Here is a 14,197-nt window from a genome sequence, read left to right as displayed (position 1 = left end):
TTTATCTTCTCTGTCAATAGTGTGCAAGTATACAGGGTGGGCCATTTATATGGATACACCTAGTTGGGCCATTTATAAATATGCGATCCAAAATGGCTGACTTCAAAATGGCCGCCATGGTCACCACCCATCTTGAAAAGCTTTCCCCCTCCCATATACTAATGTGCCACAAACAGGAAGTTGATATCACCAACCATTCCCATTTAATTTAGGTTTATCCATATAAATGGCCCACCCAGGTTTATACATATAAATGGCCCACCCTGTAGAGTTGCACATGTCTATTTGTTCTGTGGGACATTCAAACACCCATAGTATGTTACAATCGATGAAATAACTAGCGACTATCTTTCCAGTGTATGTTATAATTTCACCCACTTAGTTATTATTAAACATGTGGACTTTTTTGTAAGTTTCAAGTTATTTCAGTGACCATATGGGACTTTCTTTCTTTAAGGCCACGCTCACACGTTCAGTATTTGATCAGTATTTTAGATCAGTATTTGTATGCCAAACGCAGGAGAGGGTGAAAAATCCAGAAGTGGTGACGTGTCTCTATTATACTTTTCCTCGGATTGTTCCACTCTTGATTTTGGATTACAAATACTGATGGGAAATACTGATCAAATACTGAACGTGTGAACATGGCCAAACAGAAATGTGACAATTTTGTCTGTCTGTATATAGGCACAACAATTTGTAGTTTGAACAAACCGTTCAGTGAGCATTTTATAAGAATGGGAGTAGTCTCAATGTGTTTTCTAAATCTTGAAGAAAAGTGAGAGAAATTTGCATTTCCACCGGTAAAATAACGAAATAAATTTTTATTTCTGATACATTAAAAAAGTATTCCCATGTGTTTTTTTTTTTCCTCTGGGAATACCTTTTAATATATCCAGAATAACAATTTATTATTTTATCAGTGAATTTTTACCAGCCAATTTTTCTACCTTTTCGTCAAGATCGATGATCTTCATCAGCTGGACCGATGGTACTGTATATTAATCCAAGCATCAATATTATTGAAACATAAGTTCATAATTTTTTCCTTTTGTGTCTTAAAAATCATATATGGTAGACACATGATGAATCAAATATGCTGCTTTTTGTGAGCTTGGAACATGCTCCCATACCACCACAAGGGGGCGACATGCATAAATTGTTTTAACAAAGGCAAGCCAAATGGACTATATGAACGGAAGCAATGAGTAAACTTGGCTATAAGGGGATATTTAAAAATAATAATAAAAAAAAAACAACTAAAACCATGGAATAGGAGATAACTTGCTGGTCACTGCGTATCTGACCACTGGAACTTTCAGTAATCCTGAGATCAGGGTTCTAGAATCCTGAGAATGAGGCTCAGCAGAGCCCTGTCTTGAATTATTATTTATTATGCTTGCTTATACAGTGCCGTCATATCCCACAGTGCTTATGGACAGCAATATCACTGTCTCCATTGGAACTCACAATCCAGATTCCCTATCTGTGTGGTCTTGGAGTCCGTGGAAAAACCCACGCCAACATGGAGAGCACATATATATTCCTTCCAGATGTTGTCCTTGGTGGGATTTGAACCCAGAATCCCAGCACTGCAAGGCTACAGGGTTAACCACTGAGCAGTCATGCTGCCCAATGAAGCGAAGGTGCCCATGCTTGGTCTCCACTCCGTCCATTGTCTATGGGACTAATAAGTACAGGGCTTGGTTTTCTCCAGCAGTGACACAGACAATAAATGGAGCAGAGGTCGAGCATGGGCACTTTTGCTCCATTCAAAACATTCTCGGGATTTCCAGAGCCCCAATTTCAAGATCGAGGTCACAGCAGTCAGGGTATATGCACACGCTGCGGATTCTGCTGCGGATCCGCTGCGGATTTGGCTCTGCGGATCCGCAGCAGTTTCTGCTGTGTTGTACAGTACCATCATAATCTATGAAAAACAAAAAACGCTGTGCACATGCTGCGGATTTTTCCGCGCGGATTTGCTGCGGGTTCAAATCAGCAGCATGTCAATTCTTTGTGCGGAATCCGCAGCAGTTTCACACCTCTTCCATATAGAGGTGTGAAACCACAGGGCTAAACCGCAGGCTAATCCGCAGGTAAACCGCAGGTCTTTTGATGTGCGGATTTACCTGCGGATTTTGCAAAATCCGTGCGGAAAAATCCGCAGACCAATCCGCAGCGTGTGCACATAGCCTCAGACTTCCTGTGATCAGCAAGAAGTTATTCCCTATCCTATAGATAGGACATAACGTTGCTTTTATCATTAAAGGGTTAACAAAGATAAATCTTAATGTCTTTTATAAGAGAGTTACCATGTAAACTGTTATTAATATATATTCAACAATATTACATTTTTTACATTGTTTAAATATGTAGTCAAGAGGTTTCTTACAAGTAAAAAAATCTATGTGAACAGGCTATTTATGGTTAATCTGTCGACAGTGCACTTACAGGAAACTTGTCGCCAGGTTTTCCCAATATAAAGTACGGCCCATACTTATAAGGTCTTTTTTACATCATTCTGGTATAGTGTATGTATTGCCCCAGTCCGCTCTGCAAGGCGCAAAAACACCTTTTATTATACTCACATACAGTGTGGTCCGGTCTAACGGGTGTTTCTGGTCTCGGTCTGGTGCCTCCTCTCTTGTCACGATTTCCTCTTCCTGCCCAGCTTCATGCGGAGTACGTGTCCTACGTCATCCCCACAGTGCCCCCCATTTCTCTCCTGTACAGGCGCACTCCTCTCTGCGCTGCCAAAAGCTGAGCGAAGCGCTGTAGTGCACATGCATCAGCTTTACTTCCGAGTCATGGGTGCTCTTAGGCCTTTCCCAGCACATGTGCAGTACAGCACTTTGCTCAGCCCTCGGCAGGGCAGATAGAAGTACGCCTGCAAAGGAGCACGATCAAGGACACTGTGTGGATGATGTAGAACGCTTCATTTAGGCTGGAGTCACACTTGCCGTATGAAAAATCGGTCTGATTTTGAGGGCCGAGAGTCGCACCAATGTTCTCCGTACGGTGATCCATATGTAATCCATTTGCAATGCGATGATTCGATTTCCTCGCATCTAGCATCCATATGACATCCGTATGACATCCGTTTGCAATTCAATTTTAACATGAGCTTTTGCATACAGCAGTTCTCTGTCATTGACACATCGTTTTAAAACAAAATATTCTTCAAAACATATACACTGCTCAAAAAAATAAAGGGAACACTTAAACAACAGAATATAACTCCAAGTGAATCAAACTTCTGAGAAATCAAATTGTCCACTTAGGAAGCAACACTGATTGACAATCAATTTCACATGCTGTTGTGCAAATGGAATAGACAGCAGATGGAAATTATTGGCAATTATCAAGACACACTCAATAAAGGAGTGGTTCTGCAGGTGGGGACCACGGACCACATCTCAGTACCACTGCTTTCTGGCTGATGTTTTGGTCACTTTTGAATGTTGGTTGTGCTTTCACACTCGTGGTAGCATGAGACAGACTCTACAACCCACACAAGTGGCTCAGGTAGTGCAGCTCATCCAGGATGGCACATCATGCGACCTGTGGCAAGAAGGTTTGCTGTGCCTGTCAGTGTAGTGTCCAGAGGCTGAAGGCACTATCAGGAGACAGGCCGGTACACAAGGAGATGTGGAGGGGGCCGTTGGAGGGCAACAACCCAGCAGCAGGACCGCTACCTCAGCCTTTGTGCAAGGAGGAACAGGAGGTGCACTGCCAGAGCCCTGCAAAATGACCTCCAGCAGGCCACAAATGTGCATGTGTCTGCACAAACGGTTAGAAAAAGAACTCCATGAGGATGGTCTGAGGGCCCGTCATCCAAAGTTGAGGGTTGTGCTCACAGCCGAACATGTGCAGGATGCTTGGCATTTGCCACAGAACACCAGGATTGGCAAATTCACCACTGGCGCCCTGTACTCTTCACAGATCAAAGCAGGTTCACACTGAGCACATGTTACAGACATGACAGAGTCTGGAGTCACCGTGGAGAGCGATCTGCTGCCTGCATCATCCTTCAACTTGACCGGTTTGGCAGTGGGTCAGTAATGGTGTGGGGTGGCATTTCTTTGGAGGGCCATACAGCCCTCCATGTGCTCGCCAGAGGTAGCCTGACAGCCATTAGGTACCGAGATGAGATCCTCAGACCCCTTGTGAGACCATATACTGATGCGGTTGACCCTGGGTTCCTCCTAATGCAGGACAATGCCAGACCTCATGTGGCTGGAGTGTGTCAACAGTTCCTGCAAGATGAAGGCATTGAAGCTATCGACTGGCCCGCCCGTTCCCCAGACGAGAATCCGATTGAGCAAATCTAGGACATCATGTTTCGCTCAATCCACCAACGTGACGTTGCACCACAGACTGTCCAGGAGTTGGCGGATGCTTTAGTCCATGTCTGGCAGGAAATCCCTCAGGAGACCATCGGCCGCCTCATCAGGAGCATGCCCGAGTGTTGTACAGTAAGGAAGTCATACAGTCACATGGAGGCCACACACAATACTGAGCATCTTTTCCTTGTCATGAGGCATTTCCACTGAAGTTGGATCAGCCTATAATTTGATTTTCCACTTTGATTTTGAGTATCATTCCAAATCCAGACCTCCATGGGATATTAATTTTGATTTACATTGATAATCGTTATGTTTTATTGTTCTGAACACATTCCACTATGCAATGAATAAAAATTTGCAACTGGAATATTTCATTCAGAGATATCCAGGATGTGGTATTTTAGTGTTGCATTTATTTTTTTGAGCAGTATATATGCTATATATATATATATACTAGTTGAAGAGCCCGGCGCTGCCCGGGCATAGTAACTAACTGTGGTTAGCTATAGCAAATTATAATTATCCTCCATCCCATAGTCCCGTGCCCATATACCCATCATACATATCCACGATCCCATAGGCCCGTGCCCATATACCCATCATACATATCCTCCATCCCATGGTCGAGTGCCCATATACACATCACACATCCTCCATCCCATAGTCCCATGCCCATATACCCATCACACATCCTCCATCCAATAGTCCCATGCCCATATACCCATCATACATATTCGCCATCCCATAGTTGAGTGCCTATATACCCATCACACATCCTTCATCTCATAGTCCCATGCCCATATACCCATCATACATATACTCCATACCATAGTCCCGTGCCCATATACCCATCATACATATCCGCCATCCCATAGTCCCGTGCCCATATACCCATCATACATATCCTCCATCCCATAGTCCAGTGCTCATATACCCATCACACATCCTCCATCCCATAGTCCCGTGCCCATATACCCATCATACATATCTTCCATCCCATAGTCCAGTGACCATATACCCATCACACATCCTCCATCCCATAGTCAACCATTATGACATCATAGTGAGCGGCGGGGCTTGCAACCTATGATGACATCAGCGTCGCCATGGCAACCATTATGACATCATAATGAGGGTCGGGGCTTGAAACACACACACTTTTTCCCCATTATGTAGATAGAGGCAAAATTGTTTGGTGAATTGGAACGCGCGGGGTTAAAATTTTGCCTCACAACATAGCCTAGGACACTCTCGGGGTCCAGACGTGTGACTATGCCAAATTTTGTGGCTGTAGCTGCGACGGTGCAGATGCCAATCCCGGACATACACACATACACACATACATACAGTTGTGGCCAAAAGTATTGACACCCCTGCAATTCTGTCAGATAATACTCAGTTTCTTCCTGAAAATTATTGCAAACACAAATTCTTTGGTATCATCTTCATTTAATTTGTCTTAAATGAAAAAACACAAAAAGAATTGTCCTAAAGCCAAATTGGATATAATTCCACACCAAACAGAAAAAAGAGGGTGGACAAAAGTATTGGCACTGTTCGAAAAATCATGTGATGCTTCTCTAATTTGTGTAATTAACAGCATCTGTAACTTACCTGTGGCACCTAGCAGGTGTTGGCAATAACTAAATCACACGTGCAGCCAGTTGACATGGATTAAAGTTGACTCAACCTCTGTCCTGTGTCCTTGTGTGTACCACATTGAGCATGGAGAAAAGAAAGAAGACCAAAGAACTGTCTGAGGACTTGAGAAGCCAACTTGTGAGGAAGCATGAGCAATCTCAAGGCTACAAGTCCATCTCCAAAGACCTGAATGTTCCTGTGTCTACCGTGCGCAGTGTCATCAAGAAGTTTAAAGCCCATGGCACTGTGGCTAACCTCCCTTGATGTGGATGGAAAAGAAAAATTGACAAGAGATTTCAACGCAAGATTGTGCGGATGTTGGATAAAGAACCTCGACTAACAAACAAACAAGTTCAAGCTGCCCTGCAGTCCGAGGGTACAGCAGTGTCAACCCGTACTATCCATCGGCATCTGAATGAAAAGGGACTGTATGGTAGGAGACCCAGGAAGACCCCACTTCTTACCCCAAGACATAAAAAAGCCAGGCTGGAGTTTGCCAAAACTTACCTGAAAAAGCCTAAAACGTTTTGGAAGAATGTTCTCTGGTCAGATGAGACAAAAGTAGAGCTTTTTGGGCAAAGGCATCAACATAGAGTTTACAGGAGAAAAAAAGAGGCATTCAAAGAAAAAAACATGGTCCCTACAGTCAAGCATGGCGGAGGTTCCCTGATGTTTTGGGTTGCTTTCCTGCCTCTGACACAGGACTGCTTGACCGTGTGCATGGCATTATGAAGTCTGAAGACTACCAACAAATTTTGCAGCATAATGTAGGGCCCAGTGTGAGAAAGATGGGTCTCCCTCATAGGTCATGGGTCTTCCAGCAGGACAATGACCCAAAACACACTTCAAAAAGCACTAGAAAATGGTTTGAGAGAAAGCACTGGAGACTTTTAAGGTGGCCAGCAATGAGTCCAGACCTGAATCCCATAGAACACCTGTGGATAGAGCTAAACATGGCAGTTTTGAAAAGGCACACTTCAAATATCAGGGACCTGGAGCAGTTCGCCAAAGAAGAATGGTCTAAAATTCCAGCAGAGCATTGTAAGAAACTCATTGATGGTTACCGGAAGCGGTTGGTCGCAGTTATTTTGGCTAAAGGTTGAGCAACCAAGTATTAGGCTGAGGGTGCCAATACTTTTCCCTGGCCCATTTTTAGAGTTTTGTGTGAAATGATCAATGTTTTGCTTTTTGCTTCATTCTCTTTTATGTATTTTCTTTTAAGACAAATTAAATGAAGATAATAATACCAAAGAATTTGTGTTTGCAATCATTTTCAGGAAGAAACTGAGTATTATCTGACAGAATTGCAGGGGTGTCAATACTTTTGGCCACAACTGTACATACATACATACATACATACACACACTTGAGCTTTATATATTAGATATATACATATACTAGCTGAAGAGCCCGGCGCTGCCCGGGCATAGTAACTAACTGTGGTTAGTTATAGCAAATTATAATTATCCTCCATCCCATAGTCCCGTGCCCATATACCCATCATACATATCCACGATCCAATAGGCCCGTGCCCATATACCCATCATACATATCCTCCATCCCATAGTCGAGTGCCCATATACCCATCACACATCCTCCATCCCATAGTCCCATGCCCATATACCCATCATACATATTCTCCATCCCATAGTCCCATACCCATATACCCATCACACATCCTCCATTCCATAGGCCCGTGCCCATATACCCATCACACATCCTCCATCCCATAGTCCCATGCCCATATACCCATCATACATATTCTCCATCCCATAGTCCCATGCCCATATACCCATCACACATCCTCCATTCCATAGGCCCGTGCCCATATACCCATCACACATCCTCCATCCCATAGTCCCGTGCCCATATACCCGTCATACATATGCTCCATCCCATAGTCCAGTGCCCATATGCCCATCATACATCCTTCATCTCATAGTCCCATGCCCATATACCCATCATACACATCCACCATCCCATAGTCCCATGCCCATATACCCATCATACATATCCTCCATCCCATAATCCCGTGCCCATATACCCATCATACATATCCGCCATCCCATAGTCCCGTGCCCATATACCCGTCATACACATCCTCCATCCCATAGTCAACCATTATGACATCATAATGAGCGGCAGGGCTTGCAACCTATCATGGCATCAGCGTCGCCATCCTCCATCCCATAGTCTCATGCCCATATACCCATCACATATTCTCCATCCCATAGTCCCGTGCCCATATACCCGTCATGCATATCTTCCATCCCATAGTCCAGTGCCCATATACCCATCACACATCCTCCATCCCATAGTCAACCATTATGACATCATAGTGAGCGGCGGGGCTTGCAACCTATGATGACATCAGCGTCGCCATGGCAACCATTATGACATCATAATGAGGGGCGGGGTTTGATACGCACACAATTTTTCCCCATTATGTAGATAGGGGCAAAATTGTTTGGTGAATTGGAACGCGCAGGGTTAAAATTTCGCCTCACAACATAGCCTAGGACACTCTCCGGGTCCAGACGTGTGACTGTGCCAAATTTTGTGGCTGTAGCTGCGACGGTGCGGATGCCAATCCCGGACATACACACATACATACATACATACATACATACATACATACACACACACACACACACACACACACACACACTTGAGCTTTATATATTAGACTAGCTGAAGAGCCCGTCGCTGCCCGGGCATAGTAACTAACTGTGGTTAGTTATAGCAAATTATAATTATCCTCCATCTCATAGTCCCGTGCCCATATACCCATCATACATATCCTCCATCCCATAGTCGAGTGCCCATATACCCATCACACATCCTCCATCCCATAGTCCCATGCCCATATACCCATCACACATCCTCCATCCCATAGTCCCATGTGTTGTGAGTTCATTCTCTCGTTCACCAGTTGTGAGTTCCCCTTCTGGACTCCCTCTGGTGGTGACGGGAGGTGGTGCGGCTGGTTTGATCGGTGGAGATCTGCCACCTGAGAATGAGGATGACGATTGGATCTCAGGATTCTCAGATTGGATTTAAGACAGCCGACGCCCTATTCAATTGCTGGTGATTCCTTCTGGCTTGTCAGCTCTTGGTTTTCAGCTCTGTTCCATTCATCTAAAGCTAAGTTTTTCTGCTAATGTTCACACTTGATTTTGTTGGTCTATTCAGTTTTTTGTGTGGTCTGCCAGCCCCGGCTGGGGGCTGAGCTGAATTTCCACTCTTATTTATCAGTATTTTGCCAATTGGCTTTTTGTACCTTACTAGTTCGGTCTCTTTTTGCTCTGTCTCAGAATATTTCAGAGTGCTGATATAGTGGGAGAAGTCTAGTGACTTCAGGGTTAATTTTGCTATCTGAAGTGTTGGACATTATTTTTGTAGGGTTTTTTGCAGGTTGCAGATAGTGTCTTCCCTTTCCTTTCCTGTCTAGTTAGTTTGGGCCCCATTATTTGCTCAGCCTATTTTCCTGCCTGTGTTTGTGCCTTCATCTTGTTTCAACGTCAATACATGTGTGGGGGCTATCTATTCCTTTGGGGTCTGCTCTGGGGCAGTTAGTTTTCCCTTTTCTTGCTTTAGGCTTATGTAGTCCTCCGGCCGTGACGAGGCATCTAGGTTCATCGTTGGCACGCTCCACGGCTACTGCTAGTTGTGTGGTAAGATCAGGGATCTGCAATCTGCATAGTTACCAACCACTCTGGTTTTCTGTGGCTTAGCTTGTTTTGCTTTTTTCTCCTCGGTGACCCATTTATAACACCCATGCCCATATACCCATCATACATATTCGTCATCCCATAGTCGAGTGCCCATATACCCATCACACGTCCTTCATCTCATAGTCCCGTGCCCATATACCCTTCATACATATCCGCCATCCCATAGTCCCGTGCCCATATACCCATCATACATATCCGCCATCCCATAGTCCCGTGCCCATACACCCATCATACATATCCGCCATCCCATAGTGCCGTGCCCATATACCCATCATATATATCCGCCATCCCATAGTCCCGTGCCCATAAACCCATCATACATATCCTCCATCCCATAGTCCCGTGCCCATATACCGTCATACATATCCTCCATCCCACAGTCTAGTGCCCATATACCCATCACACATCCTCCATCCCATAGTCCCGTGCCCATATACCCGTCATACATATCCTCCATCCCATAGTCCAGTGCCCATATACTCATCACACATCCTCCATCACATAGTCAACCTTTATGACATCATAGTGAGCGGCGGGGCTTGCAACCTATGATGACATCAGTGTCGCCATGGCAACCATTATGACATCATAATGAGGGGCGGGGCTTGATACCCACACACTTTTTCCTCATTATGTAGATAGGGGCAAAATTGTTTGTTGAATTGGAACGCACGGGGTTAAAATTTCGCCTCACAATATAGCCTAGGATGCTTTCGGGGTCCAGACGTGTGACTGTGCCAAATTTTGTGGCTGTAGCTGCGACGGTGCGGATGCCAATCCCGGACATACACACATACATATATACATACATACATACACACACTTGAGCTTTATATATTATATATATTGTGAGGTAGCGCTCTTATTCAAGTAGGGGATCACTCGCTCAGCCGGCACAAAACCAGATCCGGCACGGGTTTTCCACAAAACAATCATAGTCCCTTCGGTTTATTCAGCATCATAAATCATCACAGCAACAGAAAACAGCATATAATCTGCATAGCGTCCATTACAGAGTTTCCCTCTGTTATCCTGTAGTCATATAAGTTGTGCACTGTTCAATGCGCAGGCTTCCTAGCCCCGAGTTATCTCACCCTGTCAGGGTTTCCTCATGCTGCTTCACCATGCTGCACACGTTCATTCCCTCCAGGGAACTAACAGGCACACATCACCATTACTCACCTCCACTTCACAGGCTGTTAGCCAGGAAGCCCCATCTCAGCGGGACCTTCCGCACTGGACCAACCGGGTCCCAGCATTCACATGTGACCTACCCTGGCCACCATATATGGTCCGTAGCCACGCCCACCGTGTCACATGGCTATGACCTCATCACAGGTCCTTGACCCATTCACGCACTCTTTGCAATAGTGTCCTTAAGCACACCCCCTGGGTGGGTTTGTAGGTAACTGGGCTCGCCCGTCTCCCCAGCTACCTGGAGACTTCTCCCTGTCACATTGAAACAACACCTCAGCGATGTCATTGCTGAGCAACACACACACATAAGTCTCCATCTAAAGGCCACCCACCTTGAGATTCATAATGGTTCTTCAGGATTCTGTCACTCATCCTCTCTCTTGGGACATCCACACAGCGCCCCCTAGCAGACACAGTGGTCATTACACCACAATATATATATATATATATATATGGTGCATATATCTATCATTTATATATATAAGTATATATATACTGTATATACAGTGTACAATGTTTTATTGCATAGCACTATCGTCTGTATTCCTCGCTAGTGTGACGCCGGCCTTAGGAGCAGGGAAGGAGGACTGCGATTGTGGGAAGAGAGGAGGCACTGGATCTAGACCATCGACGTCCATCCGACCGGAGGGCGCTGTAGGTGAGTATAATAAAAGGCGTTTTTTATGTAATGCAGAGGGGATTAGAATCATACATGCATCATTCTATAAAAGAGGCCCTAAAGGAGGTAACTGTACTTTATATTGGGAAATCTTGGTGACAAATTCCATTTTAAAGCATCACCAGTGTTTTTTTGAGTTTTTTCTTGTATTGCGGCATTGGAATGGAGCTTCTAATGTAAGGTTAGTCTGATACTTACCCATAGCCATCTTCACCTTCTATCATTGCCACTCCAATCAATCTCCAGCACTTTGTGACCTGCCAGATCGCTCCAGTGTTTGCTGGGCAAGAAGGAGGTCACTTTTAGTCTATGTGAGCCTTGTTCTGGCTCTCAGACTTACCCGACAACTTGTGACCGTTACCTCTGACTTCCGTTCAGTCAGAAGCTGCAGTCACAAGATGGCACTGTTGGACCGGAGTGGCGTCCAAAAAAGGTGAAGATAATGTCAAATAATTATCAGACCAGGGACAGGGACCTTAGATTACTAGCACCATTACAGCACTGGAAAAAAAAAACAAATAACATGAACACATGCATAGTCACCTGCATTCAAAAGTTCTCTGCATTTTGGACGCAGCAGACATGTGCTACGTCCAAAGCTCTGCCAGTTACTGACCGTGGGGATGTAGCCTCAAAGTACAAGATACACAGCTGCAATAACTCAACCAGTGAGTGATTCACACGGCCCACGATGAGCAACTCACATTATATTATTATTATTTATATATTTATTATTTATATATTACTATATATATATATATATATATAATATAATGAGAGAGCGAGAGAGTACGAACTGACTCATGGATAACGAACAAAGAACAAAGTTTTGCACCTTTCTGACAGCCACTTCAGAATAAATTGGTGCAGGCGCCCAGTTGAGTTTGCATCATTTTTCAAACAAAAAACAATGATTGTGTTGCAGCCTCCATGGTCCTGTAATGCTTTATTATAATTTCTTTACTTTGTTTTTAATTATTTTTTTAATACTTGCAGGACGTGTGGTGTTTTTATCGAGCATAGGTGCATATTTAAGTATGCTAACTGACATGTATTCAATAAGCAAAGCTGGGCTGGAGAAATTCTGTGATTGCCTCCGACTAGAAATGAATCAATTTGGGGTACAGGTAAGACTCTTGTATTTCTGTTTTTTATTATTTAGCAGCAGAGGTGAATAAAAAGCAACATACACTATAAGGCGTGTATAGGATACTGCCTGATGTATGATTTTCCAAGCCCACAGGAATCCAGTCCCATAGGGCCCGATTCCTTAAGGCATTTTTATGTCAGTCCCATCTAGCTGCAGCAAAGTAGGCCGAGCTGGAGCGGGACAGAGCGTGGCAAAATCTTCTAGCAAATTTTCAACATTTTACAACATTTTTAGTGGTGTAAATGATGCCAGAAATCTACTGCAGTCTCTCACTGGAGTAACGTGTCTTCCTGAGGAGCATATCACTTGGAAGATACACCAGTTGTAAAAACGTCAGTCTTAATGAATCGGACCCATAGCCCAACAATAAACGCATTAACAGTAGTGATGAGAGAACGAGCTCGGATAACGTCTTATCCAAGCACGTTTCGGGTGTTATCTGAGCATCTGGGTATACTCATACATTATGTTTGAGTTCCCGTGGCTGAATGAATTGCGGCTGTTAGACAGACACAACATATGTGGGGATTCCCTAGCAAACAGGCAATCCCCACATGTGTTCAGGCTGTCTAATGACCACAAATCATTCAGCCGCGGGGACTCAAACATAATAAACGAGCACACTCAGATGCTCGGATAACACCCGAGCGGGATAAGATGTTATTCGACGTTCTCTCATCATTATTTTACAGATATCATTGCTCCATTTCTAAAGGGCAAATCGACCCTGATCTCACCATTGGTTAGAGGTACCAATGATATCACCCCAGCAAACAGCAAGTTATCTTCTAGACTGTGGATAGGTTATAACTTGGTAAATTGGGACAACGACAACCTCTTGAAAACCTTTTCACTGCACAAAATAAAAATTATGAGGATAGCCTTAGAATTTGTAACAAAGGCACTGTTTGTGGCCTCTTGGGAGCTCAAAACATGGCTTCTACAAACAGGTTCTGTGCTAGTGACTCCGTTTTACAGATCTCAGGGGTTGACCAGGACTTTGTGCTTTAACCCCGAAACAGGTATATGGAGGGATCCCTAGGTTGGTGCCACAGAGTTAGCTACTGTACTGTTTAGTGCTGCGAGCTGGCAAGAAGAATGGTCTGGTAGGCAAGTCAGAACCAAGAGATCAGTGCACGGAAAGAATCATAAGGCAGGAGCGTAGTCAAAAAATGAGCCTAGGAATGTCTATTGGAAAGCAAAGCCAGATACTAAGATGTTCACTGAAGTTAGTCAAATAATAATCAGCAGTGGACAGCAGGCTTTTAGGAGTTTAAATTGTTTGCTGCCTCACCCAAGCCAAACAGGAGGAAGCAAACACTAACAAAAGTTAACCTTTGATCTCAGGTATGGAACTGCAAATCCCAGAGGGCACAGAACTAGAGTTGTAGCTTCATGTCACCTGCAACAAGATTGTGGCACCACCTGGCAACACAGAGAAAAGAAG

At 44.3% G+C, this 14,197-nt stretch overlaps 1 protein-coding gene across 1 annotated transcript in view; it reads left to right on the top strand.

Annotated features, from left to right (window-relative positions):
• The window catches only part of LOC141057297 (retinol dehydrogenase 7-like), a 119,999-nt gene that overhangs the window by 53,343 nt on the left and 52,459 nt on the right, over positions 1-14,197 (top strand). Inside the window, exon 3 of the mRNA XM_073553839.1 lies at positions 12,597-12,727. Within this exon, the coding sequence (XP_073409940.1) occupies positions 12,597-12,727 (131 nt within the window). The remainder of the gene's footprint in view (positions 1-12,596; positions 12,728-14,197) is intronic.

The sequence above is a fragment of the Dendrobates tinctorius genome, unplaced genomic scaffold (genome assembly GCF_039654945.1).
Source record: "Dendrobates tinctorius isolate UK_male_01 unplaced genomic scaffold, ASM3965494v1 ptg000203l, whole genome shotgun sequence".
Classification (NCBI taxonomy): domain Eukaryota; kingdom Metazoa; phylum Chordata; class Amphibia; order Anura; family Dendrobatidae; genus Dendrobates; species Dendrobates tinctorius.
Note: the sequence above shows the minus strand (reverse complement) of the source record. Positions and strands in the feature narration are given on the sequence as shown.